Source organism: Ochotona princeps, chromosome 13, assembly GCF_030435755.1.
Source record: "Ochotona princeps isolate mOchPri1 chromosome 13, mOchPri1.hap1, whole genome shotgun sequence".
NCBI lineage: Eukaryota > Metazoa > Chordata > Mammalia > Lagomorpha > Ochotonidae > Ochotona > Ochotona princeps.
Genome location: NC_080844.1, coordinates 45783461 through 45802907, shown reverse-complemented (window position 1 = coordinate 45802907; position 19447 = coordinate 45783461). Strand labels below are relative to the sequence as shown.

Here is a 19447-nt window from a genome sequence, read left to right as displayed (position 1 = left end):
GCTGCTTTTCCTTGGTCATTAGCAGGAGCTGGATTAGAAGAGAAGCCACTGGGACTGGTGCCCACGAGGGATGAACGCAGTGGTTTTATCCGCTACACACAACACTGCCGCTTGTATATCTTTCTTGCTGAGGTGTCTGGGCTTTTGTCCAATTTTTAATCAAGTTATTTTCTTATTGTTGCATTTTAAAGATATTTTGGATAACAGTCCTTTATTGTATGTATCTTATGCAAATACATAATCCCAGTCTTTGGCTTTATATTTACCTGACAATTTGCCAAAGAAGAATTTATTTTTAACGAAGTCCAACTTATCTGTAATTTCCTTCATGAGACATGCCTTTGGTGTCACATCAAAAACTCGTCACCAAACTCAAGGTCATTCTAGATCTCTTTATCTTTTCCAGTTTTTATGGTTTAATTAAAAAAAATTAAGGTTTATTTATATATTTGAAAGCCAGAGCAAGAGAGAGAAAGACAGAAAGAGAAACACACAGTTCACTCCCTAGAGGGCTGCAATAGTTGAGGCTGTTTCAGGCTAAAGCAGAATCCTGGAGCTTCTTCAGGTCTCCCATTCAGATAAAAGGGTCCAAGCACTTGGGCCAGCTTCCACTGATTTTCCCAGGCCACTAGCAGGGAGCTGGATTGGAAGGAGCAGCCAAGACACAAACTGTTGCCCATACAGGATGCTGACATTACAGGCAGCAGCTTAACACACTATGCCACAATGCCAGCCACTATAACTATAAATTTATATTTAGGTCTTAATTCCATTATGAGCTTGATTTTATGAAGAGTGCAAACCTGTGTCTAGATTCATGTTATTCACCTAAGCATGCCCAGTTGTTCCACAACCATCTGTTGAAAAGACTTCCTTTTCTCCATTGAATTACCTTTACTCTTGTTTCAAAGATGTTGACTCTATTTATGTGAATTAATTTTTAAAATTTTCATTCTGCACCATTGTGTTTTTTGTTCTTATGAGAGTACTACATTGTCCTGATTATAACAATATTTGTTTTTTAAAGATTTATTCATTTTTATTGGAAAGGCAGATCTGCAGAGAAAACCAGTGTCCATATGGGATCCCGTGTGTAAGGTGAGGTTTAGTCACTAGGCTATTGTGCTGGGCCCTATAACAGTGATTGAAATTGAATGATGTCAGTTCTCCAATTTTGTTCTCCTTTGATGTTGTGTTTGTTCTAGATCAATCGTCCCTCTAAACTTTAGAATAAAATTGTTGGTATCTATAAAATACTTGGCTGGCATATTGCTTGGGATTGCATTGAATCTATAGGTAAATAACTAACATCTTGCCAATATTGAATCTTCCTATCTATGAGCATGAAATATTTTTTCATATATTTAGTTCTTTAATATCTTTAACTAAGGTTTCATAGTTTTCCTAATATAAGTCCTGTACGTATTTTATTATATTTATTCCTAAGCATTTTATTGGGGGTACTAATGTAAATAGTATTGTGCTTTTATTTTCAGTTTTTCATTGCTAGCATGTAGGAGTGATTGATTCGGTACATCAACCTTGTATCTTACAGGCTAGAACTTATTCTAGATTTTTCTTTTGCTGAATCCTTTGAGTGTAGTTTCATTTTGGAGTACTGCAGGTGTTCTAAAAGTGATTATAATGATAGATGTACCACTTTGTAAATATACTAAAAGTCATAACATTGTATTATTTAACTGCATGTTTCATATATTATGCATGTTAATTATATCTTAATAAATTTATTTTAAAGCTGACCATAAATAGATACAAATACTTGATTTATCAAATCATAAAAGGCTGAGAGGGGCTGGTGTCATGGCATGATAAAGCCTCCGTTTGCAGTACTAACATCCCATATGGGCACTAATTTCCGTCCCAGCTGTGGCACTTCTTATTCAACTACCTTAACCAAAGCCTCCAACTTTTATTTCCCTAGAAAAATGTAATCTTCAGTCTCTATACATTTGCATATATGGACATTTTATGAAGATGAAATTATACAATCAGTGGCTTTATTCTGTTATTTTTTTTCAAAGTTCAATTATGTTCAATTAGTTATAGCATGCATCATTCTTCTAAATTGTTTTTGTCAAGCTCATGTGAAAGTAGTAGCAATTTTCCCGGGGTGTGATTGAGAGAGAATTAAATTTCTGGCATCTTGTTACACTCACACCCTGGTTTGGGTCTATGGTGTCCCGTCACTATCTGCTCCACAGGATTTCCAGCTTAAGACATTCAGAGAAATGGGGGGGGGGGTGAATCAGAGAATGTTTTCCAAGCACTGATTTGTATTCCCAGTCCTGCCTACATACAAACAATTCTTTGCCAAAAGAATCAGACCTGAGAACACTGGAGAGGATTGAATGAATACAAGATCTTGTTTGGGCCTCCTTGTTAGAGACACATTACTTACAAAGGATGCCTAAGGGGGCCTGATTCTCTTGCTCTCCTGAAATGAAGAATCAACTTGAAATGTAAGGACCATCATGAAACCACTTTTTTTTTATTATTATTTTTAATTCATTAATTACATTGTATTATGTGACACAGTTTCATAGGTACTTGGGTTCTCCCCACCCCTCCCCAAACCCTCTGACCATGGTGGATTCCTCCACCTTGTTGCATAACCACAGCTCAAGTTCAGTTGAGATTCCCCCATTGCAAGCATATACCAAACATAGAGTCCAGCATCTTATTGTCCAGTCAAGTTCAACGGCTTCTTAGGTATACCCTTTCTGGTCTGAAGACAGAGCCAGCAGAGTATCATCCCAGTCAATTGAAAGCTCCAACATACCATCAGCAAAAATTTACATCATTATGGAATTAATTGACATAGTAATGAGTAACCAATATGTTAAAAGTAAATGCGAGTTCCTAGCCACCTTCTGTGACCACCTCACTTACGAAACCACTTTTCCTACAGGAGAGTCTGTGGTTCCGGGCTCCAGCTCCTAAGGTGCTTTGTACTCCCCATATCTATGCTGAGTTCTCTATCAGTCTTTTTTTGTGTGTGTGAGGAGGAATGTCTGCTTTGTTATGGACAGGTTATAGGTTTTAAAGGGTAAGGAAGTGGAGGGCAGGAGGGAGCCTTCAGGCAGACCCCACGCCCACCAAAGACACTGCAATCTATCTCCCTAGATCTTCAGGTCATGTCAGAGGTCAGGTTCAGGAGTGCTTCCCTTGACCTTCTAGCTTCAGGTCAAGGGGAGGGTTAGGCTTAAGCCATTCCCTCCAGGCAGCAGGGAAGGGGCCTGGGGAGATTGCCCACATCTCCCCTATCTGTTTTTGGAACAAATTATACCACAAAACCTTCCACCATAAGGGCAGTCATAAGTCCTGTGATTCTACGATGTTGGCACAGGCATTCGAGGGCAAAATTTAACATAAGTACATCATATGCTATAGCATCACATTGCAGACTGAATGCCTATCACAGCAATGTTGAATGTCCTTGACATTAATCCCAATACACTGTGAAAATGAAAAGATAACTTCACCAGGGACCCTAACTGCCTATCACCCATCTGGCTCCTCATCTCCCCCCAGGAGAGTGGATCCTAGCTGCTGCCAGGAACATAGGACAGTGACCACTCTGGCTTCTTTGTGCTGAAAAGGGGACATTGAAAGGCCAAGGGCAGCAGCAGGGCACTCTCCAGGGGTTCATTTCTAGAGGTCCCTGATAGAAGGTAGAAGTCATCTGGTGTCTGAAGTATTGATTAGAGCTTGGAGGCCTCTCCTGCTGACTTTTGAGCGTTAAGATGCTAAGGTCATTTTGCATCTAGTCAGGAAACAGGCAATATTAGATCCTCTAAAGCAATTACAGTATCCTAGAACATAGTACAATAGCAAAACACTCATTATAAAGATTTATGTGAATCATATAGTAGCTTGCAAAGATCTACACAACAGTCCAGCAGTTGCAGAATTTTATATACTTAAGACAGAGACAAGTGATTAAATGGTTCTAAGAGAACAAGCTATATATTGACAATTAGGGAACAGAATAGTCTTAGGTAGACAAGAAAATCCTCAATAAGTTAACATGTGAGGAAGACATGGACTCTGCATCACAGCAATAAAGATATCCTACAACTCCATGGGTCTAGCAAAAAATCTTAAAGGAAGGCTGGCAAATAGCCCTGGAGGGGCCTGGTCAATGAACAGGCTGGGTAGTAATAGGCCAGCCAACTTTCCTCGATTTTCTAATCTTCTATATTAGTTTCTGTCTTTGTTCTAAATGAGAATAGAAGTCTTCATCTGAGCTAAGCTGGGCTCTGAGAGATCCTATGGTCACTCTAAGAGGAAAAGATACCAAAGATAGAGCTAAAGAAAGAGAAAGCTGCTCTCCCGTGTCCAGAGGGAAAACTTTGTTTCCTTTTACCATGAGGACCACCCGGGGCTCCTGGGTGCTGGCCTGGTGTGGCACCGGAGCCTGCAGAGAATTCTGGGCTGCTTCAGTCCTGAGTGGGAGACTCAGTGGAGAGTGGCTGACCCCAAAGTTCTCGGCCTTCAGGGGAAGTCAAACCTCCATTGTTCACTTTGGCAGTTGGGACATGGTCCTGGGTATCCTACTTGACAGCCCTTGGAGAAGAAGTCTGCAGCGAACGTTCTTGGGAGGCCTCCAAGTGTCTCACTGGGACTGGGATTACAAACCTCCTTTTGTCCTCTTGCTCTGCTAAGGGATCCCTTCCTGGTCTATAAGAGACCATGTAACCACCTCAAAGAGGTAATGAGCATGCCCAAAGGTCCCACTGTAAGACTCTACAGCTTTTCTTAATGTCCAAATCAGTTAAGAATCTGTCACTTATAAATCACCTGTTTCTCATGGAAAGGATCTAGCTGAGGATTTTTTAAGGTCTTTCTTAAACATCTGAATGTGGAAGATTTCTCTGTAGCCCTAATCTATCACAGATTTGAATACATCATGAGGTCAGGGACAGTTGCTGTGCTCGAGGTACCCATCCCTTAAGATCCCCCATGTCACCCGGTGTTGGGAGGGGTCTGACCTCCTCCTCCATTGTCTCCTCGAAGGTGATGGATCTTTCAGGATGAGATCACGAGGTTGTCTTACTGGAGGAGCATCCTCCAGTGGATGGGGTCCAGGCCTTGACATTACAAGCAGGCACCCACACAGGCTGTGGCTCGGTTTCTGGGAAAACACAAGCAAACCCTCTTCCCACAGTTAGCAAGGGGTCAGGACCTCTCCACTTTTGGGTGGCTGGGTTCCTCCATCAAACCAAAGGCATCTGCATCAGGCCTGCAAGTGGCTTCCAGTGATGTGCCTGCAAGTGGCTTCCAGTGATGTGGAGCTGGCGGCTCACCAGAATGAGAAATATGAAAAATTTAGGGTGAATGAGGCCAAGTTAAGACATTCATGAGGGGTAGTATATTCTCTCCTCTTGTTTTTCAAATATATTCTTTTTTTTTTTTTTTAAAGATTTATTTTATTTTTATTACAAAGTCAGATATACTGAGAGGAGGAGAGATAGAGAGGAAGTGGAGCTGCCGGGATTAGAGCCAGCAGCCATATGGGATCAAGGCGAGGACCTTAGCCACTAGGCCATGCTGCCGAGCCCTTCAAATATATTCTTAAGATATTGGTGTCTTTTTCAACTACACCCTTGCCTTGAGGATATTAATGGGGGGTGGGGAGGCCTTAGATCTGAGCTACCAGAGCTGAGTCATTTTGAATTCAACTGTGTACAAATGCTGATCATACACTTATTTAAAACTTCTGATTGTTTGCTGACCTTTTGATAGTAAGCCTCCTGTTCTTCACATAATGCTATTCCTACCATGCAGCCCTAATTAGGGGGCAGTGTGAGCTCCTGACAGATGGGAAGCAGTGGGTGACACATCACAGCCCTGGGACACACATGCATGAAGCACTCACCACTTCGGGGCCTGGTTCCAGACCCTGAAAGGGGCGCCGCCCTGTCCCTCATCCAGACCTTCTCTGGACTCCCTAAGGGCAGCGGTCTTAGGGAGGAAAAACAATGTCTCCAACTCAGACTTGGCCTGGACACACCTCCCCTTTCTTTCTCGGCAGAAAATGATGCCAGTGCCCTGGCCTAAGCAATGCCACCAGCCCAAAGTAAGCACAGCAGCAGCAGTGGTGTCCACCAGGATCTCAGGACACAGGAGGGCAGTGTCCAGAGAATCCTGGCATGTCAGATGATTTCCGATGGGCACAGCTCTGGGAGACACCAGGGTGAGTGTGCCTGGGCAATTACAACCTAAGCAAAGCTGGTGTCCAAGGCACGGCCATCTCGAGCCACAGTGGAGGGTAGGCCCCAGAAGAAATCCTGAGCCCTCTTCCTTCATGGATGAAGGTGTATCCCCTCCTCCTAACATTTCAGGAAAGCACAGCCTCTTGGGATGGCATTTTGTGTTTATTTAGAGGTTGGTGCTTAGCAGGTGTTTGGGTCACGAACGCAGGGCCTTCATGAATGACATCACTGCCTCTGGAAAAGAATCCCCCAAAATATCTCAGACCCCTCCCCCAAAGGAACATACAATGAAAGATGGCCATCCACACAGCAGGAAAGGGGCCTTCACCAGACACCCTGCCTGCCGGTGTCTGACCTAGGAATTTCAGTGTCCAGAACTGTGAGTAATATTTGCTGTTATGGAAACTGTTCCACCCTCAGCAGTTTGCTCTGTGGGAGCAGATGAAATAGACTGACCCACTGAGTGACACCCGCTGTTGGGAAAGGGGCTGGCACATGCCTCCCTGCAGAGATCCTGAGGAGCAGAAACACAGCAAGGACTCCTTGCCCATGCAGAGCTCTTCCCAGCCACGATCAGGCATTGTGCCCTCCAAGAGCACCTGCTCTCACTCAGCTCCTTTGCATGGCACAGGGACCACACAGGGCCTAAGGGGAGCTGCCTTGTCCTCCTCCGGGCATGCCCAGGGGCCTCCCCTCCTTGGAGCCCATCCTCAGCACAGGACTCCTGGCCTTCTCCTCTTCCCGCAACAGGATCCTGGGCAGTGTGGGGCACACTGGGCATGGAATGAGACTGCCTGAAAGCATGCCCTCCCTGCTTTCCAGCTCTGCAGATGAGGCTCCCAGGGCACAGAGAATAAATATGTGGCAAAAGGTACAGGTCCATGGGTCACAACTCTGGGGATCCTGGGACCCTAAAGTCCTGGGCAGTATTAAAAGTTGGGCTTTGTTTTAGCATTTCTGAGCTGAGTCTGAGCTCACCACTTTCTGGCTGCTATGGCCAAGAGCAGGTATGGCATCTGCCCACAACTTCTCTTTCCTTTGGGTTTACAAAATGCCCACTTCACAGAGTCATCAGAGCAAAATGCAGCAAAATGACGGTTAACTGGCAGGGATCACTCAAGACACACAAGCTCCTCTCATTCTATCCTCAACCCCCTACCCTGCTGCTGTGAGGACGTGAGACTGGGCATACTGCTCTTCCTCAGGAAGAGGAGTCCAACACTCCCAAAACCTCTCCCTACAACACGATAATCCAACGCATTCTGCACAGCTGCGGCACGACTTGCTGTTGGGACTGCCCAGTTTGCCCGCACAGTACGTGCAGGCTCACATGCACACGGCCTGTGAGATGCAGCCAGCTTTGGGTTCTCTGTCTTGGAGCCATTGTCCCCCGAAAGCCCTGATCTTTGGACCCTCTAGGGATGGGGGTGGGTCCAATGCCGGGGCCCCAATTCTAAGAGTGACAGTCAAACGTCCCCTTTCTAGGATGTAAGAAATGGAAAGGTTAGATGGCAACCCAGGTACTTCCTGTGCAAACTGTGCCCCGTTCCCTAGCATTTGCTCCACTCCCTGACATTCCTGCTGCAACACAAAGTCCTCTCCGCCAGACGGAGGTTCTGAGCCCCTCTGAGAACAGGCAGAGGCACCGCGCACGGTGGGAGAGAGAGGGAAGGGAGGGGGAGCGAGGAGCCCGCGGCGGAGGGAACAGCAGATTGTGCCGAGCCAATGGTAATAGCAGCCTAGGTGGCACCAAATTCCCTTTGGCCAATGACGCGCCAGAGTTCACAGAAGCCTCATTAGCATTTCCCCTGGGGCAGCGGCCGGGGCAGACGCGGCGCATCGGTGTCTGCAGCATCCCCGCGTGGCTACTGTAGTTGCTGCCCGCCCCACCTTTCCGTCCCCTCCCTTGTCCCGCCCTCACCTCCACGCGGGACTCCACATTCATCCAGCTCTGCGTACTTTGCCCTTCCTTGGCAGCGGATGAGAAGGGTCTGAGGAAATCGGGGACGCGAGCACTCACTGCCAGCTCTTGCCTTTAAATACACGGCCGCGAGGAGGCCCTCGCACATTGAGTTCAGAAGCCGACACAATCTCGCGCTCGCGAGTCCCAGGCGCCCACAAAGCTTCCGACCGCAGAGCGAAGATCTTCTCACTCCAGCGCGTTCCGGATCCCAAGTCCACCGTCTTTCCCTGCGCTTCCAAACTCCAGTCCTCACTCTCGGCCTCTGACGCGATCCAGCAACCCAGAGGCCAGAGAAGATGCCCGCCCACTTGCTACAAGAGGTGAGCTTTCCAGCATCCGCCCCTAGCTAGTGGGTTCGCCCCGTTGGGGCTCTGTCATCTCTCCCGAGCCTCACTGGAGAGCCTCACTGGATTGCAGATGTTCGTTCTGCTCAGGGGGCTGGTTCTCCCCCCCCCCCTTTGTTTCTTAAACTTTGAAAGAAAAGCACACCCTGCAGGCAACTTTATGTATACTTGCATCGTTTCCTTTGTGTGTTAACAGGAGTGAGAGCACTTCATCACCAGGTTTTCCCCCAATCCCTCTGTACAGTTCCTGCGATCCTCAGCCTTCTTCACTTTGCACACTCGACCTACCCGAACACCTTGTGGTGGGCCCGGGTCTGAGCCTGCCCGCTCCCTTCTCCCTTGTGGGATCAGAAAGTCAAGTGGCTGCCACTGCCTCCTCTGTCTCCTCTTTCCTGACCTCCTCTTCCCTCCCATACAGGTCTCCAGCTCCTACACAAACACAACCGCTACTGTCACCACACCCCACTCCAGGCTCCCACAGGGTGCAGAGGACAAGCTGGGGAAGAACCCCCTGCCCACCGAGGAAGACATCCGTCCTGAGTTCAAAGATGACATCTATGACCCCAGCTACCAGGACGAGGAGGGCCCCAGGCCCAAGCTCCAGTATGTCTGGAGAAACATCATCCTCATGGCTCTGCTACACATCGGAGCCCTGTATGGGATCACCTTGGTGCCCAGTTGCAAGTTCCACACCTGGCTCTGGGGTAAGTGGCTTCCCACCCTGCTGAGCAAGCCCAAGGGTTCTCCCTGCTCTGGAGGGAGGCAGGATCTCCCACAGAGCCCCGGGTCCTCCCAACCCTGGCTTTGCCAGGCATTTCTCCACTGGGTTGGAAACGTGGTCTAGGGGGATTGGATACTGCTGGAAAGTGAATCCTGGGGGCCCTTTAGCAAGGGTCTTCAGGAAGTAGCTCTGAGGCCACGTGCCATGTGACTGAAGTGACCTGTGCCAGAGTCAGCCGTCCCTGAGAACTTTTATGTTTGAGTCATTTGCTTGGCTCCTGTCCCAGGCCTGCCAAAAACAAGACCAGCCCCTGAGCTGAGAGGCAGGGGAGCCTGGGACACACCCACGGCTTTATGGTGGACGATGAGCCCACTCATGGGCTTGAGCAGGGGGGCCTCTGTTGAGGGAGAGAGCTTGCTTGAAGGAGGAAGGGAAAGGTGACTATCCAGGGAATTCTTTGAGTCTTCTTCCTTGGCCAGGCCAGAATCCTTTGGTATAGAGAAGGATGGAGAAGGCTCCTGTATACACCAGTACATAGTGCGCAGATGTGGTGCTCTGTTGCTCATGCATGTCTCCAGGGTGCTGCACAGCTTGTCATCTGTTCTGCAGCTGATAAAAAGTACATGCTTCATGTGGCATCTCCCATGCAGCCCATTCCCAGGCCTCTGCTGATGCTGTGAAGTGTCAAGCTCCTGGCTCCAACCTTCTTCCCTACTCCTCTGTGGCTGTCCCCCAAGTCTCATCAGAAACAGCCTGGCAGGGTCTGAAAAGAAGCCCCGTGCAGCCTTGGCCTGGAGGCTGGGGTAAGAAGGAGCCAGTTTCCAGCTCTTGCTTGACCTTGTCTAGCTCATCTGGTCAGGGATGCCGCCCCCTGCCCTCAGGACACACATGTGCTCTCGATGCAGTTTCACGTCTGCCCCCAGAAACTTCAATTTGGAAGGGGCCTCAGGAACCTCTACAGACCCAGCGTGAGGGGCACTGAACTCGGAACCTCACCCCTGAAGTTAACTTGAGGTTTTCTAGAGTAGTTTCTGGTGGGGGCACTTTCGCATGCAGCCCGTCCTGCAGGATGGTTCTGTGGACAGGCAGGGAGATCTTATGGGACCTCATGGATCTTCCTAAAGCTGGAAGAACAAGTGAGAGAGCTCCTGTGAGCCTTTTTTTTTTTTTTAAGATGTATTTATTTTTATTGCAAAGGCAGATTTAAAGAGAGAAGGAGAGACAGAAAGATCTCCATCTGTCGGTTCTCTCCCCATATGGCTACAATGGCTGGAGCTGAGCCATTCTGAAGCCAGGAGCTTCTTCCATGTCTCCCACATGGGTACAGGGTCCCAAGACTTTGGGCCATCCTCAACTGCTTCCCCAGGCCACAAGCAGGGAGCTGGATGGGAAGTGGAGCAGCTGGGATACAAACTGGCAGCCATATGGGATCCCGGCACTTGCGCAGTGATATTGTGTCGGGCGTCTTTGAGCCTCTTCATGGGAGACAATGCAAGTACCACAGTGAAAGACTGCTGAAAACAGGCCCTTCCTCGATGTCTTTCCATTTGTCCAGAAGCCATCTCGGGGTGGCAACACTTTTTTTTTTTTTTTTACCACTAGGTAGGTCATATTTTTCAAGTTACGTGGGTGTCGTTGCAGCAGTTCTCTTGACTGACCTACATTCAGAAGCTTCTACCCAGTTCTCTTTGGAACCTCTCAGAGCAGCCCCGAGGGAAAGAGCAGAATAGACTGCTGTGGCAGCCCTGAGGGCTCCAGGGAAAAACTCTTGCTTCAGGCCACAGTTATGAGGTATTGCTCAATCACCAGTATGGACATGAACAATCTTTGTCTTGGAGGCAGAGGCACCGCAGGGCCTGGGCTCTTTTCCCAGTTCCCGTGCTAGTCTGTGGTGTTAGGTGCTTTCCCTGTCAGCTTGCCAGCGTGAAGTGGTCCTTGCTTCCCAGCACAGTGCTCCTGCTCTCTTGTTTGCTTTGTCTTGGGTGCTTGCAGGGCTCTCACTGAGCAGCTATTTATGCAGGTACAGAGACAGGCAGGTTCTGGTCCTGGGAAGACGCCATGTATCACCACATGGCTTAACATCAGCAAGTCCCCTAGGGCCTAAGGTCTAGTTTGGCAGGAATGTGGCAAGAACTTTCCCTGGGACACTCAGACTCTATGGCTCTCCAGGGGGTCCTATGGGAGGGGAGAGAATAGGGTGGAGGAGGTGGGATGGGAGAGGAGGAGGTTATTTAGGAAACTCCTGTCTATGGCCCCAGCAGGCACACAGGACAGTTACCATGTGCTGCTTATGCGGTGTCTCTTAACTATAACCAGTTCCCCAGCCACTTTTTTTTTTAGATTTGTTTGTTTTTATTGGAAAGGCAGATTTACAGAGAAAAAGATTTTCCATCTACTGGTTTGCTCCCCAAGTGACCACAATAGCCAGAGTTGAGCTGATCCAAAGCCAGGAGCCAGGAGCTTCTTCCAGGTCTCCCACATGAGTTCAGAGTCCCAAGGCATTGGGCTATCCTTGATTGCTTTTCCAGGCCACAAGCAGGGAGCTGGATGGGAAATGGAGCAGCTGAGACCTGAACCACTGCCCACATGGGATCCTAGGTTATGCAAGGCAAGGATTTAGCCACCAGGTGTTATGGTTCACAGTTTCCAACAAGGCTCAGCCCCTGCCTCCTAGGCTGCTGAAAACAAAGTGATGGGTACACCCAGCTACCCATTTTCCAGTTGGCGCTTATGTTCAATATCTCTTGGGGCTCCAGATTAGAAGGAAGCAGACCCTCACCTGAGGCCTAAGACAAGACAAGACAAGATTCTGGCATCAGGACAGCTTCCTTAACTTTTACTGTCTTTCCATCCCTAACACCCACTGTCTTTTCCTGGCAGGGATATTCTATTACTTAGTCAGTGCCCTGGGCATCACAGCAGGAGCACACCGTCTGTGGAGCCATAGGACTTACAAAGCCCGGCTGCCCCTGAGACTCTTCCTGATCGTTGCCAACACCATGGCCTTCCAGGTAAGGAACTGGTGGGGCTCAGCTCTTGCTTCTCCATTGACCCTAGAGATGGTTTGGGAGCAGAACGGAGGGGACTGGCGCCAGCAGAGGAGCCACTCTTGACAGCTGTGGCACTCTCCTCTCCTCTATGTCACTGCAAGTGCAGGCTCAGCTTGAGGTCTGCAAAGCAGGTGGACGCTCTGAGTCCCTGGAAGGGGAAGGGGAGCTCAGCAGGGGAGCTCACACTCTTCACAGATAGGGCTGGTTTGATCCTAAAGTCCCCACGTTATTCTGTCTGGCCGCTGTGCCCCTCTGTCCACAGGAGCCACAAGGCAGTAACTAACCTTGGTTTCCTGGGCAGATAGTAGTATACTGTGCATTGTCTAATGCACAGTATAACTGGAACATCTGAGGATACCACAGCAGTGAAATTAGTTTTCCCAGAATGGTGCACTCTGAGGTTTTTCAATAGGCAACAGCTTTATAGCAAGGACTGCATGCCTAGTGCTCATCCAAGCATTTGCAGACAGAGGTTAGCTCATTAAATCCTCACGACTCTCGCAACATAGCTGCTATGATCCCCCATTGAAACACAGTCACTGACAGGCTGATAGACAAGCACTGTGGTCTTGAGCTGCCATGAAGTCAGGAATTGAAGATTTTCAGCTAAAAAGAGACAGAATGAAAAGAATATAGAAGAGAGACTGAAAGTTAGTAGATTGTGGTGAGGGGCAAAAGACAGCAGTGGTGTGGGGCTTAGCTTGGGGGCAGAAGAAAGGGAATCAACTTAGTCCTGTTGCTCATGGCACTATCCATGCTACTCGACACATTTACTTAATCATCTCCACCATCGTAACTCATACCTTGACAGGTCCCATCAAGAAAGAGGAAGGAATATATATGAATACACTATTACAATAATATTTTTTAAATTATTGTGTTTGAAAGACAGAGGGATGGAGATAGATACAAAGAGATGTGTTCACCAGTTCATTCCCCAAGTGCCCACAGCAGCAACAATCGGATGGGCCCCATTCAGTTTCTCCACATGGGCAACAGGAATCCAAGACCATAGGCGTCATCCTGTAGCCTTGCAGAGTGAGCCTTAGCAGAAGCCTGGGATCAACAGTTGCCTTTAGACTTGAAGCTAGGCAGCAGTCCACACACAGCCCTCTAGCAACATTTTAATCATTGTGCCCTGTGCTAGCCACTGGTACCTTCATTAAGGGATGGGAAGGATGCCCAGGCAATTTGAGCCATCTCTTGCCATTAGAATGGAGCTCCCCAACCAGGACCCTAACACTGCATGGCCTGCCTCACATTTGTCTTGTCCAGGGATCAGGCAGATTCTGAAGACATTTCCCAATCTCCTCTGTTTGAGGAAGTACGGTGCTCACTCCTGATAAAGCTGCCTGTGCTCTGGGGCCTTCCCCTTGCCCCATCCACCAGGAGACCCCCCAGGTGGTGGCAGGCACAGCCCCGGAGCCTCTGGAGGGCACAGACCCTCAGTGGTAGTGTGTAGCAGAGGGGCAGCTCCTCCAGGATGCCCCAGGGCTGAGACGATGCCCGAGACTTGGTTCTCCTCAGAGGACATCTCTCCTCAGGCCCCCCCACTTTCTCTGTCCCTGCAGAATGATGTGTTTGAATGGGCCCGAGACCACCGCGCCCACCACAAGTTCTCAGAAACCGACGCCGATCCCCATAACTCCAGACGTGGCTTCTTCTTCTCTCATGTGGGCTGGCTGCTGGTGCGCAAACACCCGGCCGTCAAGGAGAAGGGCGGGCTGCTGGACCTGTCTGACCTCAAAGCTGAGAAACTGGTGATGTTCCAGAGAAGGTGAGTGAGGAACCATGCAGCCAGGAGTGGTCCCGCACCTGTGGCAGAGGGACTCCGCTTTTACTCCATTGCCTTAGTAAGCTCATGTTGAATAACTGAGTGTTTGCAGATGCAAAACCATCATTGCAAACCTCAGGCTCACAGCCCTGCACCAAGGCTCTGCTCCTCCCTCTCTGGGCTACCTTAGTTAAATCAACCAAGTGCAACACGTGATTACTTAAATGAGTATAGCACTTTTTACTTTCATGAAGTTAGTAGCTTATGGGGCAGTGCAGGGATAAACCAAGTACCTGAAGAACCATGACAGTGAGGTAGCCTACATGGAGGGGACTCCAGGAAAGGGCTTGTGAAGAGAATTGCATAAATTCCACAAGGAGACAGGAATGTTCACAAGGACGCATGGACAGGCACAGCGCAATCAGAAAGTGCAGATGAGCCACAACACCCAGAGTATTCCACCCCAAATGCTTCTGCCTGGAGGACAGGACGGGACAGGCAACAGACTGGAGACAGCCTGTATCCTCATCGAGTCAGGAAGGTAGACATGGGATGCGATTCGGTCACAGCAGGAAGGCACTCCTGGGTGAGCACAGGTTGACAGTCTGAAGTGTGCTTCAGAAGGGCTGCTGTCAGAACATGAACCAGAGAGGAGAGGCAGGGACAGAAGTTAGCGGGCCAGGGAACCCACCCTGGGGAGGCAGGGGCAGGAACAGGAAGTACGGACTCACAGGAAACATCAGTGATCCATAGTGAGGATGAAGGGGATCCCTCCTGCAGGCTGTCAATGGCCTGTCCCCTTGGAGAATAAAGAGAGGGACAGGCCTCATATGTGACGAAGGGCACTCAGTGCCCTTCCAAGGCAAATGAGTAACAGACAGGGGCATCACAGGAAATGGAGGCAGAACACTACCCATGGACTTTGTGCCCAAGAATGCAATGGGAAAGAGGAGGGAACCCAAAGACAGAGAGACATAGGCCCAGGCAGCAGGACTCTGCAGCTCCAGGGGCATGGACCTTACCTGTCACTTCACCCCCAGGAAATCATGCATAATGGAAAGAGCTAAGGGTCCAGCATCCCAGTCATGATGGGCTGGTTCCCATACTGGGAGTCTAGAGAAGTCCCTCACCCTCCTCTTCACCCCATCTGCACAGAGAGGGCCGGTCTTGGCATGCTCAACTGATCCCACTTGTGCTCACAGGGAGGAGGAAAGAGACAGCCCAGCCCTGTGAGAGGGGACGGTAAGGGGCAGGTCTTGATCCCAGGGCCCGGCTCAGCCTGCGATCTCTCTACACAGGTACTACAAACCTGCTGTCCTGCTGATGTGCTTCATCCTGCCCACGTTCGTGCCCTGGTATTTCTGGGGTGAAACTTTTCAACACAGCTTGTATGTGGCCACTTTCCTGCGTTATGCTTTAGTGCTCAATGCCACCTGGCTGGTGAACAGCGCTGCCCACATGTATGGATATCGCCCGTATGACAAGAACATTCAATCCCGAGAGAATATCCTAGTTTCTCTGGGAGCTGTGGGTAAGTCAGCAGTCCATAGTAAGACTGTGCTGTAGGATGCTGTTAAGTGTAGGCTAGGAACCAGCAATCACAGATTAATCTGCCTTGTGGTCATTTTTATCTCGTTTTTCTCCATCATGAAAGAATGGTATAACATTGGAAAACCCTTATGCACAGGCAATAAGTATTGTGTAAAATGACAGATTAAGAAAATTTCACTATGATTCTGATTTCCAACCATTTCTAAATTCTAGGTATTTTGAGTCTGTTTTCTTTTCTTTTCTTTTTTTTTTTTTTCTGCTGTCCTTTCTCCTGGACTTCACTCTTGCATGGTCAAGGGAAAAGAACAGGCAAAGTATAAGACAATGGGGTAATCACAGTGACCTGTTAGACAGGCATTGTCTATGTAAAAATGCTGTATAAAATGTAGAAATGCTTGTGATTTTGTTGAACTGTCACACTGAGTGTATATTTCACCTCCCTGCATCATACTTCAGGTGTGAGCCATACCTGATTGCTTAGTGATTCCAATATGAAGGGTATCAGACCAACTCTTGGTGGTTCTTTCCCATCAGCCTCTACCCCCTTGTCCCTTTTGAAAGGTCTTTTTTCTTTCATTTACTACTCTGTCATACTACTTCCCACAACATGGCTTAGGAAATTTCTCATAAAAGTAGTTTGATGTTAGATTCTTGCTTGATCTCATTTTGCCTGCTCCTGAATTTATTTTTCCCCATAACTCCAATCTCAATTACTAGATATGCAAGCGACAGAGTTCTCTAACAGTTGTCTCCATTTTTAATATCTCAAATTAGTTTTCTCAAAAAGAAACAAATGACTCCTCCATCAGTGCTCGTTGCTGTTGGTCATCCGAGAAATCCCAGACAAGCATACCCTTCTCCTAGTCATGCCATCGTTTCCTAACATTCTTCTTTTACTTGAATATCTTGTATTCCAAACCTGGTTATATTTGCCAAGTTTATTAAAAGCTCCTTTTTCCCCCATTGCTTTTGATTTTTGTACATGCCTCATTTCCTTTCAAACACCTTCTACCATTGGGTTGGTCTCACTTTGACCCATGTTTGAAGTGAACCACCCATGCTGTTTTAGGGAAGCCCTCTTCTGGACTGAGGTGTATTGTGTATTGAACACCTCTGTCTCTAGCCTAGAGTGAGCTTCCCCGACTGCTGTCTGTTTATCGTTCAATTCTCCATATTTCTGCACTCCTATTCGTTTTCCCACCCTCTGCTCGTCCCTCAGCCTGCTTTCTGCTTTTCGTTTTGCTTCTTGACACACTTTCCTTACATGTTCAAACCACCTCTACAATAGCTGACATCCTCCTCTAATCCACCATGGCCTTCATGCTAACTGGACCAACTGACATTCCCTTACTCCAGTCCCAGTTTTCTCTGCACAGTGGGGACTGACTCCATGTTAAGGCTGGCATCTGTGAGCCAGGCAGGTGCTCAACCAGAGAATCACTGTAACTCATCTGGGAGCTCAGCAGTCCTCTGTCAGCACCTGAGCCTTAGACTTACCCGCTCCTTCTCAGCTCACACTGTGGGTGATCAGGCCTCACAGAGGAGGCACCCACCTGGAGATGAGCTACCTGGGGTCACGCTCTCTGCAGGATACATGGCCTTACTTGTTGCTAGTGTCATCCCTTCCCTATCCGGAGTAGGTTTCCCACAGAAGGCCCAACAGCCTCTTTGTCGGCATCCCTTCACCCTGACCTGACAAGGGTCAGTGTGTCAGTGCTGCTTGCAGCTAAGAAAGAGGAGTCCAGGCAAGAGTTGGAAACCTCCCTTTGACTTGCTGCAGAGTTATCCTCAGTACAGCACATGGATCCTTCTGTCGATCCATGTGAAATGCTTATTCCATGACTTCTCAGCATCTCTGAGGTTAGAGGGAGTATTTAAGCAATTTGTTTCTTCTTTCCTCAGAGAATTTCTCTCTTATCACCATCAGCCCCAGCCCAGGGCCAAAGCTCAGACAATAAGAAGGCAAAGAGGCCTGCTCTGGACCATCAGAGACTGAGGAATTTGCTGGACTCATATTCCTCTGACTGTTGGGCACCTCTTCCTATTCCATTGGGACCTCTCACACTCATGGTGGTCTGCTGCAGTGCAGAGAGCAGGCTCCTTTGCTCACTGTGTAAGCAACACAGCCCAAGTTCTTTATTCTGGGCTCTCCTCTTTACCTCCGCACACAAACACATACACACAACCCTTTAGGGTCTGGGCTATCCCCTCTCCACCCCAGTGTGCATGCATGCACACACACACACAGAACCTTTAGGGTTTTAAGTCATGTTTCCTGAAACTCTGGGAGTCTCCAGTCTATACTACATTCTCAGCACTCAGCCCTTTTCTACTCAACTCATGCAGACCCTGAGAGAAAGCAAGCAGGTGTGACAGAGGCCTCATCAATCGTTTCTTAATGTCCTTTGGCGTGATCTGTGCACAACAGAGTAGAACAGATTGGTTCAATCCCTCCCTCCATCCTGCCACTCCACAACAGCAGATTTCTCCTGGGGTCAGGTACTCTGCTAGGAAGCTGGTGCTCAGTGAAAAGAAGATGGCAATCAGCAAAGCTCCATGACGGCTCTCCTTGCTTTCCTTGCAGGTGAGGGCTTCCACAACTACCACCATTCCTTTCCCTATGACTACTCCACCAGCGAGTACCGCTGGCACATCAACCTCACCACATTCTTCATCGACTGCATGGCTGCCCTGGGCCTGGCTTATGACCGGAAGAGAGTATCCAAGGCTGCCATCTTGGCCAGGATTAAGAGGACTGGAGATGGAAGTCACAAGAGTGGCTGAGTTTTGAGATCTTCATCTTCTTTTCCAAAGGCCAACCATGCAGAGGTTCACTGTTCTGTTTATTAACTACTGAATAATGCTCCCAGGACACTAAAGATGACAACCTTAACCCATTCCAGTACAATATCTTTTTAAAATGCAAATGTTTTGATAACTTATTTAGGTAATCCACATGTTAATTAGCCAAACAATAATCATTCATATATATGTATAGACATATATATTTCAAAATATCATGTTGTACATGAGAAATACATAAAACTTTATGTCAGTTTTTTAATCAGAATAAATTTTAGCATTCTTAAAAAATTATTGAAAACCAACAACTATACGATGCTAAGGTGATAAATCCTGCTTATCTAGTCCATTCTCATTCTTCTCCTTGCTTTGTCCTATCAACTTCCTTTCTCAACTCGAATTGTCTCTTGACTTCTAAACCCTGGGTAACTTTTTTTTTCTTGTGCTGTCTGAGCTTTAACATAGGTGGCTTGAGCCAGAGGGACAGTGAGTGCAGGTCATCTGTCAGGGGAGAGCCTCGCTGCCAGGCATGACTGCTAAGTGAGGGAGGGGTTAGGTGGGAATTGAGCAGAAGATGGTCTTGCTGTGAGGAGGCACACAGCTGCCTGCCTAGCCAGGACATGCAGCCCCTCCACATGGAACGCTTCCTTTCTCTCCTGACTGTGAGGAGGACTGGCCTGGAGCTTGGACAGGCAGCTCACAACAGCAAATCTCAGTGCCTCAGCAGGCTCTGGACAGAGGTTAAGCCAGCAGCATTGTACAGTTTGGTCAAGCAAAAATAGGTAGACCTAAGTCCTTTGCTTGGAATCTGGAAATATTTTCCTGAAAGTGTTTTCCTATGAGTAAGGAATATTTATGGAAACTTCAAGGATGCGGGAAATTAGCTGATTTGCCTAGTCCTTCTATTCTAGCTCCAATCCCCACTCTATTGGCTGGCAAAGAATGGAGAGGCTGAGGGGCAGGATCTATTGGTAGCTTCTAAGTGGTAACTTTCTAAAGAAAGGGG

General features: G+C 48.1%; 1 protein-coding gene across 1 annotated transcript; it reads left to right on the top strand.

Annotated features, from left to right (window-relative positions):
- The first annotated feature begins 8065 nt into the window (after positions 1 to 8065).
- Positions 8066 to 18452, top strand: LOC101531072 (acyl-CoA desaturase 1). Its single transcript, XM_004579962.4, has 6 exons — positions 8066 to 8519; positions 8962 to 9247; positions 12145 to 12275; positions 13886 to 14091; positions 15387 to 15619; positions 18224 to 18452. Exons 1-6 carry the CDS (start codon positions 8496 to 8498, stop codon positions 18421 to 18423), a joined length of 1080 nt encoding a protein of 359 aa, XP_004580019.2. The 5' UTR covers positions 8066 to 8495; the 3' UTR covers positions 18424 to 18452.
- The last annotated feature ends 995 nt before the right edge of the window (positions 18453 to 19447 follow it).